Source organism: Lontra canadensis, unplaced genomic scaffold, assembly GCF_010015895.1.
Source record: "Lontra canadensis isolate GAN:19392208 unplaced genomic scaffold, GSC_riverotter_1.0 scaffold88, whole genome shotgun sequence".
In the NCBI taxonomy this organism is placed as follows: domain Eukaryota; kingdom Metazoa; phylum Chordata; class Mammalia; order Carnivora; family Mustelidae; genus Lontra; species Lontra canadensis.
In genome coordinates this window covers 816,663-836,866 of record NW_022631082.1, presented here as the reverse complement: position 1 = coordinate 836,866, position 20,204 = coordinate 816,663, and the positions used below count along the sequence as shown (strand labels likewise).

The window sequence follows — 20,204 nt, the reverse complement described above, 5'->3', positions numbered from 1 at the left end:
CTCTCCGTGCAAGGGAAGGAGGAAGGGAAAACTGCGGCCCTGAGCCCCCCACGCGGCGGACCGCACCCGCCAGCCCTCCCCAGGCGCCTACTGTGTGCAGCGGGCAGCCGGCCGGGCCGGGTCAGGCTGTTCTCACCGCTCGTCCCCTCCCCCGTCCCCCGCCGGACCTCTCCCACGACCGGGGAGGAAGTGGGAGAAATGGACAGGGAAAAAAGTTGGGTTAAGCCAACGCCTCCCCACTCCCCATCTCTGCCTCTCCGGAGCTACGCAGACCCTGGCGCGAGCGGCCCGCAGGACCCAGACGTCCGGGGCCCGGTCCCCGTCCAGCCCCGCGGCCCGCAGTTTGGTGGGGGAACTCGGAAAGCCTGGAAAACAACCGCCCAGCCCGCCCCTCGCCAACCCCTTCCCCCGCTACGCCCCTGGCGCAGCGGGCGGAGGCGACTCTTTTATATAATCGCGGGCAGGCAGGTTGGCTGCTTCATTTAGGGACCCAGGAGCCCAGCGGACCCAAGCCGTCATTCGAAAGCCCGCCCCCGGGTCCCTTCTGCGGCTGGGCAAACTGAGGCCCCAGGAGGGCCGGCGCCTGGCCCAGGGTCCCCACTCCCTCGCGCCCCCACCCACCCCCAGCAGCCCCGGCCGCCGCGACCCACGCCCGCGTCGGTCCTCGCAGTGCGCACAGCCCTCCCCGCCCCCGCTGCCATCCTGCCACGCCCCGGGCGTCGGGGGCAAAGCCCGCGCCCCCCCGCGCCCGCCTCTGCGCAGAGGCTGGGGGCCTGTTTATCTGGAGGCCCCCACCCCCCCTCCACCCCGGGGGGCCCGCTCCCCCCGCGCCCCGGGGAGCTCTGGGGCCAGATAAGCTGGCAAGCTGGCACGGCGCCGCGCAGCGGGGCGGAGAGGTCAGAGGAGGGGGGGCGCGCCGGGGGCGGGCTGGACCCCCCCCCCAACTTGACAAAACCTAATAACAGCCCGGTCTCCCCGGCGCAGCGGGCGAAGCCCCACGGGAGGGCAGAGACGTGGCAAGAGGGGACCTGCCGAGCCTGTTCTGGCCTCCGAGGCCGGGGTGGGGGGGGCGGGCTGGGCGTGGGGGGGGGCCGGCGGCTGCGGCACCTTTAAGACAAGGGAGGACCCCTCTTGCCCTCGGAGAAACCAGGAAGGGAGTCGCGAGCATCATACGGGGCTTTGGCTGTACTGTACAGTTACTGTAGGGGCAGTGACGCCGCCGCCGCCGCCGGAGCGAGGGAGCGACGAGGGGAGAGCGCGAGAGGCGGAGAGCGAGAGACGCGGACCCCGGAGGCGAGCGGCCGAGGAGCCCAGTCCCAACTCCGGGCCCCGGCCCCTCGCGCCCCGGCCCGGCCCGGCCCCGGCCCGGCCGCGCGAGGTAAGTCAGCGCCCGGCGCGGCCCCCCGCACGGGGTGCAGGGCGGGGACGGGCCGGGGGCGCTGCGCCCACCTCTGCCCTCCCGGGAAGGGGAGATCACGGAGCCGCGGACGTTCCGCAAGTTTCAGAGGAGGGGTTGGTTGGCAGCTGCCCGGAGGCTGGAGGCACCCTGGATCCCGAGCGCGGGGAGGGGGCGCCGCCCGGGAAGGGGGATTGGGGGCGAAGTGCATGGACTTGTGCCCCAGCGCCCCCCCACCCGCGAGTGCATGGCTTTTCGGGGATCCCAGGCGCGCGGGGAGCGGGGGAGGGGAAGCGGGACCGCATTGAGGGTGGGAGAAACCGGCGTGGGGAGATAGGGGGGCGCGTCGCGTGCTAAGTTTGCAGCTAGGTACTGGGGGTGCTCTCGCCCCCCGGGGGCCTATTCGGTGCTGCGTGCATACGTTGGAGTTGGCCAGGATTGAGCTCCATGGGGGATGGGGGGGAGGGGGCTGAAAAAACAGGGAGGGGGGCTTTGCAAAGGAGGGGGAAGGGGTGGAGTGTCCCGGTGGGCGGGAGCGGCCGCGGGGCCTTCTGGACGTCGTAGTCTCCACGCCGCTAGCGGCTGGCAGGTGGCAGGCGGCTCGGACTACACGTCCCAGGGTGCTTCGCGCCGGCGGCCAGCCGCGGTCCGCGGGTAGGGGCGGTGCGGAGGAGGGGCGGTGAGCGGCGGGCCAGCGAACCAATGGGCGCGGGCCGATCGCGCGGCGCGGCGCGGGGGCGGGCCGAGGCGGCCTGGGGGCGGGGCCTGAAGCCGGGCTCCCCTCGCCGGGGGCCGGTGGCGGTCCCCGGCTTCCGGCTGCGCGGCCCACGGGCCGGCCCCCTCCCCGCCCCGGGGCCCCTCCCAGCCTGGTTGTGTAACCGTCCCCAGCCCCCCTCCCCTCGGCCCCCCGCCCCCGGGGGGGGGGGTCACCCACCCGGCGCTCCCGGGGGAGGGCGGCGGCCCGAGCGGCCGCGCGGCGCAAGCGAGCCCGGGGATGTGCGGCCTAGTGCAGGCCGGGCTCGGGCGTGGGGGAGGCGGGCGGGCGGACCCAGATCCGGGGTAATTTGCATCGCCCTCCCCCCAGCCCGGGTGGGGATTGGCCGCCGGCGGCGGGGGGTGGCGCGGGGCCAGGCTCACTGCCGCCTCCCGGCCCCTCGGAGGGAGCCAGCCCAGCCGCAGCCGCCGCCACCGCCGCCGCCGGGGCCGGGCCCCCTCGCCGCTGCCCCGGGAAGGAGGTAGGAGCCCCCCGCGCGGGCGGCGCGGCGGGGGCCCGCGGGCCGGGGCGGGGGCCGCGCGCTGCGGCCGGGGCGGGGGAGGGGGCCGCTTCCTGCCCCCGCCCGGGCCTGACTCAGCCTTGGGTGGGGGGACCGGCTTGGCCCCTTGCCCCGCCCGCGCGCGGCCGCGCGGCTCCGGCCCCCGAGGAGGGGGCGGAGAGCACCCCTGGTCCCCCGCCCGCGCCCCCAAAGCGCGTGACCCCGTCTCCTCTGGCCCGGACCCCCCTCCTTCCCCTTGACGCCACCACCACGTGCGAACGCTGAGCCCCGGCAGAGGAGGGGGTGAGCTGGTGGGATCCGGCCCCCTCCCTCGCTCTTCCTCCCCCCCTGGCTTGGGAACCAGCTCCCTCCCCCGGCCCCAGGCCTGGGAACCAGGCAGGGGCCTGAGCTGAGCGCTGGGGACGGTGCACCCCCAGGCACAGGCCTTTGCGGGTTCTGGGAGGCACTGCCCGCGCTGGCTGGCTGCGGGGGAGCCCGGTGGACCGCAGCAAGAGACTGCCGTCCAACCAGGCCGGGGCACCTAGTGGACGCCCACGAAATGTTTGGGAAATGCAGCTAACAGTGGAGTGAGTGGCAGGGGGAGGTCGACAACTAGCCTCTCTCTCTCTCCCCCTAGCCAGGCGGCGGAAGTGAGAGAGGTGTTGGTGCCCCTTCCCCGGCTGTGCCCACCTGGTTCACCCATGGGTGGCAGGCTTGGCTTACTCCCCCCTCCTTACTGCCAGCTGCCTCCGGGAGCAGGGCTGGCTGGAGAGGGCATCCGGGATTCCATGTCAGCCCCCCCCCCCAACAGGGCCAGGGCGTAACCCTGAGTGTGCCGCTCCCTCACTGGGGGGGCCCTCCGCACGACCCGCCGATCACTTCCTATTGGCAGAGCTGGTCTTGGGAGAGGTCCGGGGAGTCCAGGCTGGGCCCTCCTGATGCCGGCTGAGGGCTCCAGGCAGGGGGCATTTCCCCTGGGGCCACCCCCCAGTGGGGCCCCTGGAGCACACCGGGCCTGGCACTTGTCGGCTGGGCTCGGGGCTCTGTTTACTGCCAGCCATCGCTGTGGCGACGGAGCCTAGGGGAGAAGGGGGGGCAGGAGCCGGTGACTGGGAGAGCGAAGCCCTGGGATCCGCATGCCTAATGAAGGAAAGAGGAGCCAACGGGGACACTGAAATTTTAATTCGTGGGTCACTTTGGGGGGGTATTTATTATTTAGCTCTGATTGGCTGCGTGGTGGCCAGTCAGCACCCTGGCCCGGGCCGGGAGCCACGAAACTCTCCACGCTCGCGGGCCCTGGGAGAAGCAGTGTTAGGGCTGCGGTGGGGAGCTGGTGTGCCCTTTTCTCCGTGTGGGATACTGAGGCCCGCAGAGCTCAGCTTCCGTCCAGCAGGGCAGGCTCCCGAGGCAGTAGCAAGCACCTGTGTTTGCTTTTTTCCTTGCTTTCTCTTCCTCGGGGCCCTCCGACCCACGGCTGCTTCAGGCTGGTGGCAACCCTCCCCCCCACACCCTGGCCGGCCGCCGTTGCCTTAGGAGGAAACCAAGGCAGGGAAAGGACCCTGGCGAGGGGGGCTTACAGCAGCCTTGGGAGCCTGTGGGAGCCTGTGTCGTGGTGAGGTGGGTGGGGATCAGGGCTCAGGGGCAAGCAGAGCGCAGCCCAAGGTCACCTCGCTGGAGCAGGGTCTGTCCACTGTGGTCCTGCCTCCCAGCTCAGGATGAGGCCCAATCTTCCTTCCTCTCAGCAGAGGGGCGCCCACACCCCTGTCTTCCAGAGGGCCTGGGAGTTGAGAGCAGGCGTCTGGAGGCCAAATGGAGCTTTCCTGGGACTCTCGAACCCCTTTGCACAAGGAGGACAGTGAGACTCAGAGAGGGCCAGCGAGGTGCCCAAGGTCACACAGCACAAACCCCTGGCCTCTCACCTCCCAGTCTTTTCTGGCCGGCCCTTTTACGACTTGCTGAGGCCTTTCCCACCCCCTTGGAGCCACAGTCCCGCACCTTGGCACCTTGGCCCCTGAAGACGGGCAGGGCTCTGGGTTTTATGACCCATTATACCCAAGATGACTGAGGTGACCTCGAAAAAGCCGAGTCTCGGGGCCGGCTGCTCTGCAGCAGAGCTGGCCCAGGTCTGCGGGGGTTTCGAATGACGCCCTACAGGCCGCTCTGTGACGTCGGACAAGCCCCTCAGCCTTTCGGAGTCTGGAAGTCCCCCCCCACCCCCCCCCTGTAAAGTGGTGTTATAGGGTATTCTACGGTTGGTGGCTGCAGGTCTACCTGTGTTCTCGCTCCTTCCCTCCCCCGTTGAGGGAGCCCCTAGGTCAGTTCACGGCACCACCTGGATTCTGCTGGAGTGTGTAGCCAGCCCAGCGCCTTGAGATGTGTGGCAGCCCCCACCTGTCACCTTGTGCTCCAGGCACCTGATGGGCCATAAACCACCCTGCCACAGCCCTGGGCGGTGGGGACTAGAGGAACAGGCTTGGGTGGGGGCCAGGGCGGCCCAGTCCCAGCCTACCCCTTGCCTCACCCAAGGTCTACCTGGGGAGGTCATTACCCCTCTGTCCACCTCAGTGTTGCTGTCAGCCCGAGTCTCTGGGCCTGCGGGTTTGGTCAGTGATTCCCAGGGAGCGTCAAGGCCTGGGAGAACCCCTCCTGCATCCTTCTGAGGACCAGGGCTCCGGACTCCAGGCCTGCCCCAGGCTCCCCGTGTGACCTCAGGCAAACCTATCCCTCTCCTGGGCTATCACAAGGCAGTGCTGAGGGGGCGTGAGAATAAGCTGTCCTCGGCCCCAAGGCCCCCAGGGGAGGGGGATTTAGTCCCTTGCTGGTGCCCCCGGGGCAGTGTGGAGGAGGGGGGGGGAAGGAGCCCTGGCAGGACCAGTTAGACAGTGCAGAGCTCAAAGTCAGCTCTGTCCTGTGACCCTGGGCAAGTCCCTTCCCCTCTCTTGAGCCTCAGTTTCCTGACCTGTAAAGTGGGGCAGTGATTACAGACCCTGTGATGCTTGATGTCGAGATGATTGAGATCAGGCCCCCCACCCCCGCCCACAAAGCTGTGGAGGAGCAGCTCCTGCCCTTGGAGCCCGAGGCCCGAGTCCAGAGTACCAAAGCGGGAAAGATACCCGCGGAGAATCCGGCACTTGTGAGGAGCGTGGCCAAAGGACCAGCCCCTCCATCTGTCCCCCCAGCAGGCTGTGAACGGCCACTCAGTGGAAGTGTCCCCACCCACGCCTTTCTGGTTTAACTGGAAAACAAGGCCTGGTCCCACCTCCCATCAGGATGTGTTTGATGGGAGGGAACTTGGCGGCTTTGTGGGCACGGGACACTAGGGCCCCCCAATAGGCCCCGATAGGCCGTGCTCCCTTTTGGGTCTTGGAGGCGGGGAGCCCTCCTCCTGCCCAGTCTGGGGGCGGATGTGGGGCTGGTGCAGGCACCTCTTGGTAACAAGCAGGCCTCCAGGGAGGGAGGAAGAGGCTGGAGGTACAGAGGAGTCTGGCTCCTAGAGGCTCCCCAGGCCTCTTCCCGGCTTTTTGTACAAGCAGGTGCAGCCTGAGCAGGGGTGGGGTAGGCAGGGATGGGATTTTGTGAGGCTTGGCTTTACTTACCCCAGGTGATGGGAAGCTCGTTCCTTCTAACACCATGAATGGCCTCTCTCTTCCTGGGGCTTCCTTTTGGAACCCAGTACTGGTGTCAGGGCTGTCACTTCCTGACCTGTGACGGCACTCAAGAGCGTGGGAATAGGGTGAGCCTCAGTCCCACCCATGAGTTGGGGGTCAGATGGGATCCCCATGACCTTCTCGTCACCCTTCCCCCCTACACTTCCCACTGGGCCCGCAGCCTTCCTGCCTCTGGCCCTTTAAGACCTGGGCAGGAAGCCCCTCCCCATTTAGGGCAATAATGGACACATAAAATGGCCGAGGGCCTGTTTGCTGGTGTCTGGCCTGGAGGGAGGCCTATGAGGACAGGCAGGCTAGGAGTCCGGCAGCCACGCCAGGCCCTTGGTGCCCCCCACTCCCTAATCGGGACGCTGCATTCCTGTCCCATTAAACCCCAGGCCGGGGACCGGGCCAGGCAGGGATTGGCACCAGGTCAGGGCGGGGTTACCCATTGGGACCAACCTTGCAACACAGGCCGCTGGCCTGGGAGGGGGCGGGGGTGGCTGGGTGTGGGCCTGGCAGCCACACCTGGGCACCAGACTTGCTGTGTGACCTTGGGCGGGCCACCCACCCTCTCTGGGCCTGGGCCTGGTTTTCCCCTCCAGGTGACAGCTCCTCTCCCCTGGCTTCCTCCTGGGCCCGCCCCCACACACTCCTGTGACACACAGTAGGTGGGGAGGGGCTAAATTCCTGCAGTAACGTTCAGAGATTAAGTTCCAAGCCCCCTCCCCGCCCCCTGCACAGGAGAGGGTCAACAAACAGCCCCATTGGGCCTCTGGGGACCAGTGTTGGCACACAGTAGGTCCTCAGGCAGAATTTGCCCAGTGGGTGAGAACGGGACCCTGGGCCTAGAGCAGCTGCAGTCCCCTTGCCACTGTCGTGACCTCTGAGGAGACCGGGGCACAGAGACTCTGCGTTTTGCCCAGAGTCCTACCGCTTGGAAGTGGAAGAGCCGGGGTGGGCCCTGCTGCTCTGTGTGGCACTTAGTAGGTGTTAGAGTTCCCTTTGGTTTCCTGTCATTCTCTTCTGCGGCTGAGGGGTGGAGAGGCCTTGACCCCTCACTAAGCTGTCTCCAGCACCCCCCCAGGACTCCAGGAAGACGTCACATGGCCATTAACCTGCCCACCTTGGGCTGCCCGCCCCCTCTCCTTCCTGAGGGGTGGGGGAGAAGGAGGAGGCCTGCCCCAGCCCTCACTTTGCACCCTTGACCTTGGGAAGCCTGGTAGATGCAGCCTCCTCTCCCTGTCCCTCTCCCAGGCGCCACCTCTGGGCCTGGGCCTCTGCTGTCCCCCATGCTTGGGACGCCCTTCCCACAGTCCTGGGGTCCTTCCTGGTGGCACCTGCCCCTCCTGGGACCAGGGGAATGAACCTCTGACCTCACCCTGGGGCCCTAGCCGTTGCGTGGCAGCGGCTCGGGTCTGCTAGTCTGAGTCCCAGCCCAGCCGCTGGTCTGCTGTGTCACCTTGCCCGGGTCTCCTCACTGCTCTGAGCCTCTCTTCGTCTGCAAAGCCCAGGGTTACAGCGGGAAGGATGAAGTCAAGATGCCGGGTTAGTGCCTGAATTAGTTCCTGAAATGTCCAGGGCACAGAGGAGGCCCCAGAAGGGCCGAAACTGGCCCGGGTTCTGCCGCCTTGGAAGAAGTGCGGCAAGCGACCCCGGGTTAGATGGGAGGTGGGACTGGGGAGCCCGGTGGCAAGGTGGGTGGGGCTGGGTGTGGGCTTTCTCCAGCGCCTGGCTCTGTGGTCTTCGGTTCATCCGGTTTGCTGCGCCCCTACTGTGCGCCCGCGGCGGTGGCGGGAGGGGGGTGGGCGGGGAGCATAGAGAGAAGGGGTGCCCCACCTCTAGCCCGGGAGGAGCCTGCTGAGGCCTGCCCCTCTGCCGCCGAGTCAGCACCCAGCACCCCGGAAATCCCACAGAGGCGAGCGTGGGGGCGGAGCTCTGATGAAAGATGGGCCTGGTGGGTGTGGGCCTGAGTTTAGGGACCCCCCCCACCTCCCGGCCTGGCCGGCATGGGGGTGGGGCTTCCCGGAGGAGAGGCGTTTCATTGGATTGTCATTGCCAAGGAAACCGCCTGGTGTGGGGGCACCTACTAGGCGTCAGGTGTGAGCCAGGCCTGTTGGAGTGCAGGAAGCCGTGAGGCTCTCCCGGGAGAAGACGCAGGGCACAGTGGGTGTGGAGCAGACGCGGCTCTTTGCTGCCAGGAGCCCACCTGACCCAGCGAGGGCCTCAGCTGCCTCCCCTCTCCTGGCTTACACCGTCTTCTAACTCTTTCTTAGAGGGAGGGCCCCAGGAGGCCTGGGTGGGGGCCATGGCCCAGGGTGTGGCGGGCAGGTGGCCTGTGTTCCTGGAGAGAGGGTGTGGGCCAGGTGTCCGCAAAGCCAGTTTAGTTTCCAGGGTGAGCGACGAGGTGACGGCTTGTTGGGCTGGTGGCAGGAGCAGGGACGTGGGAGGCCAGACCCAGAGGGTTAGGGTCGCCGGGCACCCCAGGCTAGGGGTCCAGGTGTGTCTGGGCTCTTGTGTTCTCCTCTGTCAGTGGGAGTCATGCTGCTCTTATGGGGCAGGGGGGTTCTTTGGCTTGTATCCATCCTCCCAGGCCAGGCCCTCCAGAGGACCTCTTATGGTTACGTGGGGAAAGAGATGCTCTCGGACCCGGCGCAGACCCCAGGACTTGGCCTGGTGCCCCACACCAGTTCCGAGGCCCAGGCTTGCTGCTTCCCAGCCGGGTGATTTCCAGCAAATGAGAACCTGGGCCTCCTCACCCTTGAAGTAGGGCTGTGCGGGCCCCCTTGCCCTGCGGGCTCAGTGCCCGTGGGAAGGCGGGGGCGGAGTGGCCGGGGAAGGGGGGCCGGTGAATCATCCGAACCATCTCAAGGCCCGACCTCGAGGCCCCCAGAGACACCTCAGGGTCCGAGGGGACGCTGGGGCACCACAGTGCAGGGGACAGATCAGCCAGGGTGGCCATCTTGAGGCGGATCAGAGGGGGTGAGGAGGGCCAAGGCCAGTCTGATCCGGGGCCCATCTGCCTACTTGCTCCCGGGGGCCTGGGGCCAGACAGCAGATGGTGGCAGGGGGTGGAAGCCGCCATGGGGGCTCCTCCGAGGCTTTCCGGGGCTGAGCCTCTCAGAAGGGGTCAGCGCCCCATCTTCGTGCTCCCAGCAGCCACTTGTCAGCCTCCCCCCCTGCCAACGGCTGGCGGAACTGAGGGGGGAACCAAGCAGCTGGTGCGGTCAGCGGGAAAGAGGGCAGGCCGCAGAGAGAGGCATCCTGGGAAGTGTAGTTTGTGCCTGTGTGGCCACACGAAGGCCTCTGTGTCGGCCCCAAGGCCTGGACCCCATCCCCAGGGCGGCCCAGGCTTGGGACCATTCCGCCACGGCCTTGGGGCCGGCCCCACCGACCCTGGGCTCCGTGGCCCGCCAGGCTGGCCCCTTGAGGTGGGAGGGATCTGGGTTCGAGCCGTGCTGGGCTGCTTGGAGCTGGGTGGCGCTCCGGAGGTCCCGAGGAAGCCGAGGAAGGCACGGCTGCGTCCTTCTCCTGGGAGACGTCTGGGGGGCTCTGTCCCTGGAGCCGACTGGCCAGAGTACTGTGGGTTGTGTTGGGTGGCTCAGGGCAGCTGGGGGCTCCCCAGAGAGGGCGGAGGGGTGAGGACAGGAGCCAGAGGGTTGCACAAGCGCCCGAGTAGTTGGATGAGTCACAGCCCAGGGGAAGGCGGAAAAAAGGAGTGGGGAAGAGGGGCAGGACGGACTGAGTGCCGCCCCCGCCGTGGCCAGCTCTTCCAGAGCCCTCTGTCCATTTAACGGATGGGGAGACTGAGTCCCAGGCTGAACAGCAGTGGCCAGGGTGGCCAAGAGTTCGGGAGGGCTGGGTGGGCCTGACGTGGACAGGAAGCCCCCAGCCCCCTGCTCCGCCTCTGCGGGGTTCATCCGTGGCGGGCAGGGGAAAGTGGTCCCAGGGCCAGACTGCTCCATGGGGGCTCCCCGGGCCACCAGGGTTTGTTGTGACGTCCCTGGCTCCGCGCTCCCAGGGCACGCCTACGGCCTGGTGACCCCAGCCTGGTCTCTGGGTCTCAGCCTCTTCTTTCCCTGACTCAGAGCCCCCCAAGTGAACTGGGCCTCACTGGGAGGTGGGAGGGAGGGTCCGGGAGGCCAAGTGGCCAGGCGGACATGGACCCTCGGGTCATGCACCCTAGGTTTGAGATGGTTGCAGCTTTGGGGCCATGGGCACTGGTCTCCTCCCCAAGGCCTGGTTTCTTACCTCCCTGGCAGAGATGGTGCTGCCCCGGGGGGATGGCTAGGGGCTCGGGTGTGCTGGCACCTGGTGGGTGGCTTGTGTCACTGCCTCCTAGAGAGGCGGGGGCAGGGGCAGAAGCCAGTGCTCAGCTTCATGAGGAAGCAAGTCCCGGGAGGCATTCGTTGGGCACCTACTGTGTGCTCTCGTCCCACCGCAGATCACCTCTTGGATGGGTCGTCTGGTGGGCCCTCTAGTGGAGGACAGGGCACCAGGGTCCGCCCCCTGAAGCATCCAGCGTGGGTTTTGCCGATGTCATCTCACCTTGATGGTGCTGAACTGCAACCCCCCCACCCCCCGCCTTGGGCAACTGAGGCTGGGGGTCGGGGCGGGGTGCTCCTTTCCCAGGGTCCCCAGCTGGCACCCTCACGAGCACCCCTCCCTCCCCGGCGCTGTAGGTCTCGGCGCGGAAGATGGCCGGCGGCGTGGACGGCCCCATCGGGATCCCGTTCCCTGACCACAGCAGCGACATCCTGAGCGGGCTCAACGAGCAGCGGACGCAGGGCCTGCTGTGCGACGTGGTGATCCTGGTGGAGGGCCGGGAGTTCCCCACGCACCGCTCGGTGCTGGCGGCCTGCAGCCAGTACTTCAAGAAGCTGTTCACGTCCGGCGCCGTGGTGGACCAGCAGAACGTGTACGAGATCGACTTCGTCAGCGCCGAGGCGCTCACGGCCCTCATGGACTTCGCCTACACGGCCACGCTCACCGTCAGCACGGCCAACGTGGGCGACATCCTCAGTGCCGCCCGCCTGCTCGAGATCCCCGCCGTGAGCCACGTCTGCGCTGACCTCCTCGACCGGCAGATCCTGGCGGCCGATGCGGGCGCCGACTCCGGGCAGCTGGACCTCGTCGATCAGACCGACCAGCGGAACCTGCTCCGGGCCAAGGAGTACCTCGAGTTCTTCCAGAGCAACCCCATGAACAGCCTGCCCCCCGCCGCTGCTGCCGCCGCCGCCGCCTTCCCCTGGTCTGCCTTCGGCGCGTCCGACGACGACCTGGATGCCACCAAGGAGGCCGTGGCCGCGGCTGTGGCTGCTGTGGCTGCTGGCGACTGCAACGGCTTGGACTTCTACGGGCCGGGACCACCGGGCGATCGGCCCTCAGCCGGGGACGGGGATGAGGGCGACAGCAACCCAGGTCTGTGGCCCGAGCGGGACGAGGATGCCCCCACTGGGGGCCTCTTCCCACCCCCTGTGGCCCCGCCGGCCACCACCACGCAGAACGGCCACTACGGCCGGAGTGGGGAGGAGGAGGCGGCCTCGCTGTCGGAGGCGGCCCCGGAGCCCGGCGACTCTCCGGGCTTCCTGTCAGGTGCGGCCGAGGATGGGGATGGGGACGGGCCCGAAGCGGACGGGCTGGCGGCCAGCACGCTGCTGCAGCAGATGATGTCATCGGTGGGCCGGGCGGGGGCGGCGGCGGCGGGGGACAGTGACGACGAGTCGCGGGCGGACGACAAGGGCGTCGTGGACTACTACCTGAAGTACTTCAGCGGCGCCCACGATGGGGATGTTTACCCGGCCTGGTCGCAGAAGGTGGAAAAGAAGATCCGGGCCAAGGCCTTCCAGAAGTGCCCCATCTGCGAGAAGGTCATCCAGGGCGCGGGCAAGCTGCCACGGCACATCCGGACCCACACCGGGGAGAAGCCCTACGAGTGCAACATCTGCAAGGTCCGCTTCACCAGGTGAGCCAGCTGTGGAGGCGTGGCCGGGGGCGGGGTTGCTGCGGGGGCGTGGCCAGAGGGTGTTGCTAGGGCCCTTTGCCTCCACTGCAGGCATGCGTGGACCCCTACCCGACGTGTGGACCCAGCCACGCGCACGCACGCATGCACGCACGCATGCACACAGCGCGGGCGCACGCAGGGGTGGCGTGGTCCTGCCTGGAAGGGCACTTCTTCCGCTTTTGGGCACCTTGCCTCCCCTACGGCCCTCGGGGAACAGCCTTCGGGTGCGGGGGGAGCTTGGGTGCTCACCACGGGGAGTGTGCGGGCGCTGGGGCTGAACCACAGGAGGCTCAAGGGGAAGGCACAGGGAGTCGCTCTTCTTCTTTTCCCAGGGGTAGTTCTTCTCCGCTGTGCTGGAGGCGGATGTTTGCCTTGGGAGGGGGTGGCTGCCCCATAGGGCATGGGGAGCCGTGTTATCTCCTTGAGTTTCCTGGGAGCCCTGGGGGCCTCGCTGTCCTTGGCCAACATTTATGGCACACCTGCCGGGTGCTGGGCCCGGTCCTAGGCGGTGGGGACCCAGGAGTGCAGAGACACGCTAGAGGCCCTGTGTGGGCGAGGGGGCGCATCTGAGATGAAACCACAGAATTGGTAACGTGAGTTGGCAGAGCTACAGAGAACAGAGTGGGGGGCGGCAGCTGTTTTAAACAGAGCCAATATCCCAAGGAGGCAAGGGAAAGGCAACAGTGGACTTGGGGGTTGCAGCTACCTGTGGAGGGAAATGGGCCCACGAGCCACTGGGCTTGGTCCCCAGGCAGGAGGAGTCTGAGGCCAGGCTAGGGGAATTTGTGATTGGATCTTAAGAGTCCAGAGCTGGCTGGTTGGGCCTTGTGGACCAGCCTAGTGGGGGTGGGGGGCTGGCGTGCAGGGGCCTGGCCAGGCTGGGTGACTCAGCATCACCCCCTACCCCCACCCGCCCTGGGGTTCCCCCAGCCACGCCCACCCAGGCTAAAGAAAGAGGCCATTGTCCCAGCTTCCCGGCCCTGCCCCATGGGGACAGGACAGAGGGGCTGACCCCTGGCCCCCTCCCCAGCAGGCCAGGAGAAGAGGGTGTGTCCCAGACTGCAGGGCCCGGCATCCCCTTCGAGGGGCCAAGGGTGCTAGGTGGGAGGGAGGCAGTCTAGTTGGTGGCCCAGCTCCCACCCCTTTGGTGAGCTTGGGGTGCTCAGAGTCTTGGGGCCTCCCTCTTTCTCCAGACAGGAGACCTAAGGCGTCTGTGGGCCCTGCCCTCAGGGGTCTCTGGGCCCAGGAGCAGCCTGATAGAGGCCCAGCAAGCCAGGGTCTGGAGAGGTGACCAGGCTGAGCAGAGGCCTGGAGCACCCCTGCCCCACTCCCCTAGCTCCCCTAACCACAGGCCTGGCACAGTTTCATTCTGACCTGCTGTACTCGTGGTTACCCCACCCTGACTTGGGCTGATCCTGTTTGTCATTCAGGGAAGCTGAGGCAGGGAGAAGGTCCCTGGGCTGTGCCTCTTCCCCCATGTGCCCACCTGGCTCCTCTTTGCCCCCATCCCAGGGCCCCAGCCCCCACGCCTTCCTCCAGGCCAGGGAGCCCAGGGGCCCCTCTGAGTCACACTAGAGAGTTGAGTAAGCGGGGCCTGTGGCAGCCGGGGCTATAATTACCCGGACCAGGGCTGGGGGTGACGAAACAGGCTGCTTCCACCCCCACCCCACCACTGTGCGGCCCCTGACCTGCTGTGCAACTTGGGGCAGGTCACTTTCCCTCTCTGGGCCTCACGTGGGGAAATCTCTGTGCACTGCTTCTTGTATAGTCCGAGGGGCTGCTGTCCCATCTGGACCTGGCCCCATGCTAGGATCCAGACGAGGCAGCTGGAGGACTATGTTAGCGGACTTTGGGCGGGGTGAGAGGAAGGGAACTTGGAGGCTGCATCCCCTCACTGCTGACAGACCCGGTCAGCCCAGGGAACGATGAGTTCACTGTGGCCTGAGTTCCATTGATGCATCTAGAAGTAATAAGGCTGGAGAATAAGCAGGAGTGTGGTTGCAGAGGGCCAGGCCTTGACCCTCAGAGCAGTAAAGAGTCAAGAAAGGGTTAGATCAAGTAAGGACACCAGCTCTGTGGGTGATTCCAGAGGGAGGGACCTGGGGCTAGAGGAACCTCGGGGAGACCAACTCTCTGACTGAGGGGTGGGAAAGCCTTCCTGGAGGAGGAGGGCATTTGAGATGGGGCTTTGAAGGATGAATAGGAGTTTGTCACTCCTGGCTCTGACCAGGCTGGCCACATGTGAAAAGTGAGAGACCCAGTGTATCTCAGACGTTGCTGGCCAGGGCTCCCGAGACCCAGGTCTCTGCCCCTGCCGCATGGGTCCAAGCAGGAGCCCTGTCCTGTGACTGCAGACCAACACAGTGCGGGAAAGCATCATGTGAGTCACTGCTGTGATTTTACATTTTCTGATAGCCACATTTTAAAAAAGTTAAAGGAACGGGTGAAAGTAATTTGAATCATACTTTGTATCCTTTTTTTTAATACATCTAACATGTAACCAGTGTGCCAAATCATAAATGAGGTTTTTTTTACATTACATTAACCAGATAAAGTCTTCAGAATCTGGGATGCATTTTGCACTTCTAGCACCTCTCAGTTTGGACAGGACATGTTTTCAAGGGCTCAGGGGCCACGTGCGAGCAGTGGCTGCTGGGGGACAGAGCCGCAGCTGGCCTGAAGTTGCTTAAGGCTGACATGCTGACCAGCTTTGGGGGCCGAAAGGCCCCAGGTTGAGCTAGGTCCACACTGTTCCCTGTGGGGCAAGATGGGCAGGCAGAGATCCCGGAATCACCCCGATCCTGCTGTCTTGGGACTCATGGTCCAGTTAGGCAGACAGATGAGGAACAAGGAAACTGGCATGAGAGTCAGATGGTGGTGGTATGAGGGACATGGGGTGGGGTCGACTGTAGGGGGTGGAGGGGCCTCTTTGAGGAAGTGACATTTGAGCTGGAATTTAGATGGGAAGATCTGGGAAGAAAGTGCTCCAGGCATCAGGAAGAGCACATGCAAAGGTCCTGAGGTAGGCACGTGCTTAGCGTGTTGCTGTGACAGCCAGGAAGCCGGGGTGGCCGGAGCCAGCCAAGAGAAGCAGAGGTGCTGGGAGAGTTGATGGGGCCTAGGGGCCATAGGGTGGAGACTCATGGTCCCGGGATGCAGGACTGCCGGTGTTAAAAACCAGGACAGCTGCCCCCCCCTCATCTGTTACCAAACACCCCGACATTCTGCCTTGTGCCCTGCGGTATATTTCAGACCCTGGAATAGGGCCTGGTACTCAGCAGGCACTCCATAAAAGTCCTGGGGGGAAGCCCCTTATATTCCTCCTTCTGTGGCTGAGAAAAGGTGTTCAGAGAGGTTCAGCCATTGTCATGAGGCCACACAGCGAGTGGGGTCCGAGGCCCGTTTCCATTCCTCTGGGCCCTCGGCGCCCCCCTCGCCCCAGAACGCCCAGCACTGCCCCTGCTCCAGTGCCGATGTCTCACGTCCCCAGCCAGGCCCGCGGGTGGGGGGCGGGCGGCGGGGGTGCCCCCAGGCGGTGCCCACTGACCCGTCGCCCCGTCCACAGGCAGGACAAGCTCAAGGTGCACATGAGGAAGCACACAGGCGAGAAGCCGTACCTGTGCCAGCAGTGCGGGGCGGCCTTCGCCCACAACTACGACCTGAAGAACCACATGCGCGTGCACACGGGCCTGCGTCCCTACCAGTGTGACAGCTGCTGCAAGACCTTCGTCCGCTCCGACCACCTGCACAGACACCTCAAGAAGGACGGCTGCAACGGCGTCCCCTCGCGCCGCGGCCGCAAGCCCCGCGTCCGGGGCGGGGGGCTCGGGGGGCCCGACCCCTCCCCGGGGGCCGCCGCCCAGCCCGGCGCCCCAGCCCCGCCCGGCTCCCCTGATGCCCGGCGCAACGGCCAGGAGAAGCACTTTAAGGACGAGGAGGAGGACGAGGAGGCGGCCAGCCCCGAGGGCCTGAGCAGGTTGAATGTAGCGGGTGCCGGCGCAGGGGGAGGCGACGGGGGCACCGGGCCCACCGCCGACGGCAGCTTTGCGGCCGGACTTGCCTGAAAACCAAAAAGAGAAAACAGAAACCCGAGAGAGAGAGAGAGAGAGAGACAGAGAGAGAGAGAGAGAGAGAGAAAGAGAAAATCACCCACCACCCCCCCAAAAACACAAAAAAAGAAAATCTATCTATATACAGATATCTATATCTATATATATATATACAGATATATATATATGAAACGTCACAGAATCTAGGGTAGTGCTTTTCTCAGATTTTTCTCCTTCATGATGTTCTCTCCCTCCACGGGGACCCTCGCCCCCGCTCCGGCTCCCCATCCCCCCACCCCGTCGATGGGTTTCGGGGCTCACTTTGGGGTTTTTGTGGGACACAGATGCGGAGGCCCCCGATGTCCCCCAGCACGGCGTCTGGGGTCCCATCTGAGGCCTGGTCAGGGCCCTAGGCCCCAGGTGGGGGTGAGGGTGGCCGTGGGGGGCTGGGGACGGGGGGGTGGGCTTTTGTTTTCCTCCCCTCGCTGGTTTCTACGAGTCTTTCAGACAGGACCTTAAACGCTCTCTGTCCGCTGTGAGTGGACGTTAAAATGTACCCTGTCCCCACCCCCCACCCTCCTTCCTCAGGGCACTTACTAAGTGGGGGTCTCCCCGCCTCCGTCTCCCCAATGGCCTCCCCGCCTCCCGTTCCTGCCTGTGGTCCTCTGTGTCTCCTGGCCGCTGTGACACAAATCTATTTATTTCCAGGCCTGGAGAGAGGGGAGCCCCGGGGGGTGGGGGGGGGCGGGGGGCACCAGGGCGGCTCCCAGGGGCTCCCGCCGCCTCCCTTCTCGGCACTTACACCCCGGCGGACCCCCCCCCCCCCCCCGGACCTCCGCTCAGGGCGCCCCCCTCCCCCCCGCCCCACCTGCACTCCCTGACCAGGCCGCCCAGACCCCACGAGACGACGTTTGGAGATTTGAAACTTTTTTGTCTTCACCCTCCCCGCCCCTGCCCTCTCCCCAAGTTTTTAAAGCACTTTTTAGATTTTTTTTTCTTTTCCTCCTTAAAAACAAAATTTATATATAGATATATATAGATATATATATATAAAATATACTTTCCTCAGAGGAGCAGACAACAGTGTGGGGCAGACCAGCCCAGAGCAGAGGGAGCCCAGGGTCTCGTGGTGGCAGGGAGGAGGGGAGAGAGTCCAGAAGTTCCGGTGTCACAAAAGCAATAAAAACAAGATTTTACAAAATGAAAGGAAAAAAAAAAAACAAAAAAAAACAAAAAAAAAAAAACCAAAAAAACATAAAAAAAAAAAAAGACAACCAACCACAAATAGAAGTCTCGGCACTTTGTAACAGAACGGGTACTACACTTTATCTTAATTCTTAATTTAAAAACATGTTTACAAGTCGCAACCAACTTCTATGAAAAGTCGAAAAGACAAAAAAAATAAAAAATAAAAGAGAGCGAGCGAGAGAGAGAGAGAGCGAGAGAGCAAAAAGAAAATTCCTAAAAGTCAATTTATTTTTGTACAAAATAATAAAAAAAAAAACCCACCACAGATGCAGAATCCACTTCTGTTCCCCGAGGTGAGGAGGGGGTCAGGAAGGCACGGGCCGGGGCTGAGGCCGTCTTCGTGCTTCGCCACGGGGGCCTGTGCTGCAGGCAGGACCGTGGGTTTTTGTGTTTCTGCCGTGTCCCCCCCCCCCGGCCCCCCCCCCCTTCTGTCCCTTTTTGGTTCTGATTTGGAGATGTCTCGTCACCCGCCAGCCATATGATGGCCAACCCGTGTCCGCGGGGACCCTCCTTACTGACTCCCCAGCTCAGGGATGGGCCCGAGAGAGGGCTGGCCTTCCGACCAGCCAGAGCAGCCCAGCCCCCCCCAGCCCCCCTCCTCCCCCACCGGCCCCTGCCCTTGCCTCTCGCCCACTTCGGGGCTCCCCGCCCTCCAGCATGGCCGCCCTTCCTTGTGGCCACCAAGGAGCTGCCATCTTGGACATGCCATCCCCGTCGAGGTGGGTGACGGGGCCCCACCTCCAGGGCCTTACACCCCCCCAGGCACCCCTCTTTTTATTCAAAGGCACTGACTGTAATCTGGGGGCTGGCACCTGCCTCCCCCCAGCCCCTGGCTCCCCAAAGGCCCGGTACCGACCGAGCCACAGGCCACGGACAGGGGCCAGGGCTGGGGGGACTGTGTTGCCAGAGGCCAGGGCACCCTCACCCCAACGCCCTCTCGCATATGCAATGCCTAGCGTGGGACCCTGTAAATAGACCCTCTGCCAAGCCGAGACCCTTCCCCATCGAAGCCCAAGGTGAGGGGCCCCTGCTCCCCCCCAGCTGCTGGCCTATCTCCCCATGCCCCTTGGCTCTGTGACACAGACCCCCGTCTTCTCGTCTTTTTTCTTTCTTTCTTTTTTTTTTTTTTTTAAAGGGAAGCTTTTTAAGAAGGCAACTTTCATCATCGTTTCTACAGGATAGTTTTTGTGTCTCGCACCCCCAAGCCCATCAGCCCCCCCAAATGTCTCAGGACTGCCCCCCACCCCGAGGGGGGTGGCAGGGAGCCCAGGGTGGCCTCACTCACACCCCCGTGTCATGGAGTGAGCTCTTTTGGAGAACCATCTGTGGAGGCCAAGCAGAGAGCTCGAGCACCCAGGCCAGGGACCCCCCCCCCCCCCCCCAGCCGAGAGGTTCCCTGAGGGAACAGCCCTCTCCCCCTCCCCCTACCCGTATACCCCCCCTTGCAATAAAACCAACTGAAAAATCAGCTGTCGTCCTGGCCAATGGGGGCGACTGGACTTGGGGGATCAAGGCCTCTGGGACTATGGCGGGGGGGGGGGCAAGGGCTGAACCCCCGCCGAGCACACTTTTAACAAACTTCCTCGGGAATTGCACTAAACCCCTGCCCCTAGCTCTGAGCTCAGCTTCTGACAGCCCTGCCCACCCATTCCGCCTTAACCCTCTCCTGCTGCCCGCCAGCCCGTCCTAGGGGCCGCAGGGTCTGCATGGGCCCAGCGCCGGGACCCCAGCCCCCCCAACTCTGCGCAATCACATACTGTATATAGACGTGGATCGATTTTATTTTTATTCTTTAAATTAAGGTCGTGATAAAGTGTTGCCAAAGATACTGCTGAATCCTCGCGTTTCAGGAAACAAACAAACAAACAAAAATTTGAGGGGGAACGTGCTGACTGGTCAAAAGGGACACAGCAAAATGTTTTTTTGTTTGGTTGTTTGGGTTTTTTTTTGGTGTTTTCTTTTTTTGGGGTGTTTTTTTTTTTTTTTTTTTAAATGCCCGGGAAAAAAAAAAAAAAAAAAAGAAAGAAAAACAAAGCGAAATTGTTATTTCCATCATCTTGGTGAAGTTGTGTGGCTGTGTGTTGTGCGCGCGTGTGTAAGAGTGAGGTCCTGGCCTGGGGCTCTGGGTGGGGAGCGCTCCGGGGGGCGCTCGGGGTGGGGGAGCCGGAGCCCCCCACCCCCAGCTGTCCACCAGCCTATGGGACCTGGAGAGAGAGGTTAACACTCTTGCTACTGCTCCCTGCCTAGGCCCCCACCCCAACCCTGACCCTGCCTTCTGAGATTAAGGAAAAAAAAAAAAAAAAAAAAAAGGGGCAAAAAAAAAAAAAAAAAAAGAGAGAGAAAAGAAAAAAACCTTAAAACCCAGTGAATGTAAAGTGCCGGAGCAGGCCCAGCCTGGCACGGGTGTGGGCCTGCACCCAGCCGGGCTCAGCAGGCCGTACCAAAGTCTGCCCCGTTGGGTGGCTTGCCCAGGAGACCCCATGCGGCCATCTCATCCCGTTCCGTTTGTACATGGCTGTCCCTTTGCTTCCTTCCAGAGGGGAAGGGGGTCTCAGGTGGGAGGGGAGAGACCCCAGTCCCTTCCAGGGCCCTCTGGGGCATCTCTGC

At 64.3% G+C, this 20,204-nt stretch overlaps 1 protein-coding gene across 2 annotated transcripts; it reads left to right on the top strand.

Annotated features, from left to right (window-relative positions):
• The first annotated feature begins 654 nt into the window (after positions 1-654).
• Positions 655-19,884, top strand: ZBTB7A (zinc finger and BTB domain containing 7A). 2 transcript variants are annotated; one of them, XM_032883570.1, is made up of 3 exons: positions 655-1,378; positions 10,979-12,261; positions 15,866-19,884. In XM_032883570.1, the coding sequence occupies exons 2-3, from the start codon at positions 10,994-10,996 to the stop codon at positions 16,362-16,364; spliced, it is 1,767 nt and encodes a 588-aa protein (XP_032739461.1). In that variant the 5' UTR covers positions 655-1,378; positions 10,979-10,993; the 3' UTR covers positions 16,365-19,884. The 2 variants fall into 2 exon arrangements, with proteins under 2 accessions (XP_032739461.1, XP_032739462.1); XM_032883571.1 differs by lacking the exon at positions 655-1,378 and adding an exon at positions 2,287-2,631.
• The last annotated feature ends 320 nt before the right edge of the window (positions 19,885-20,204 follow it).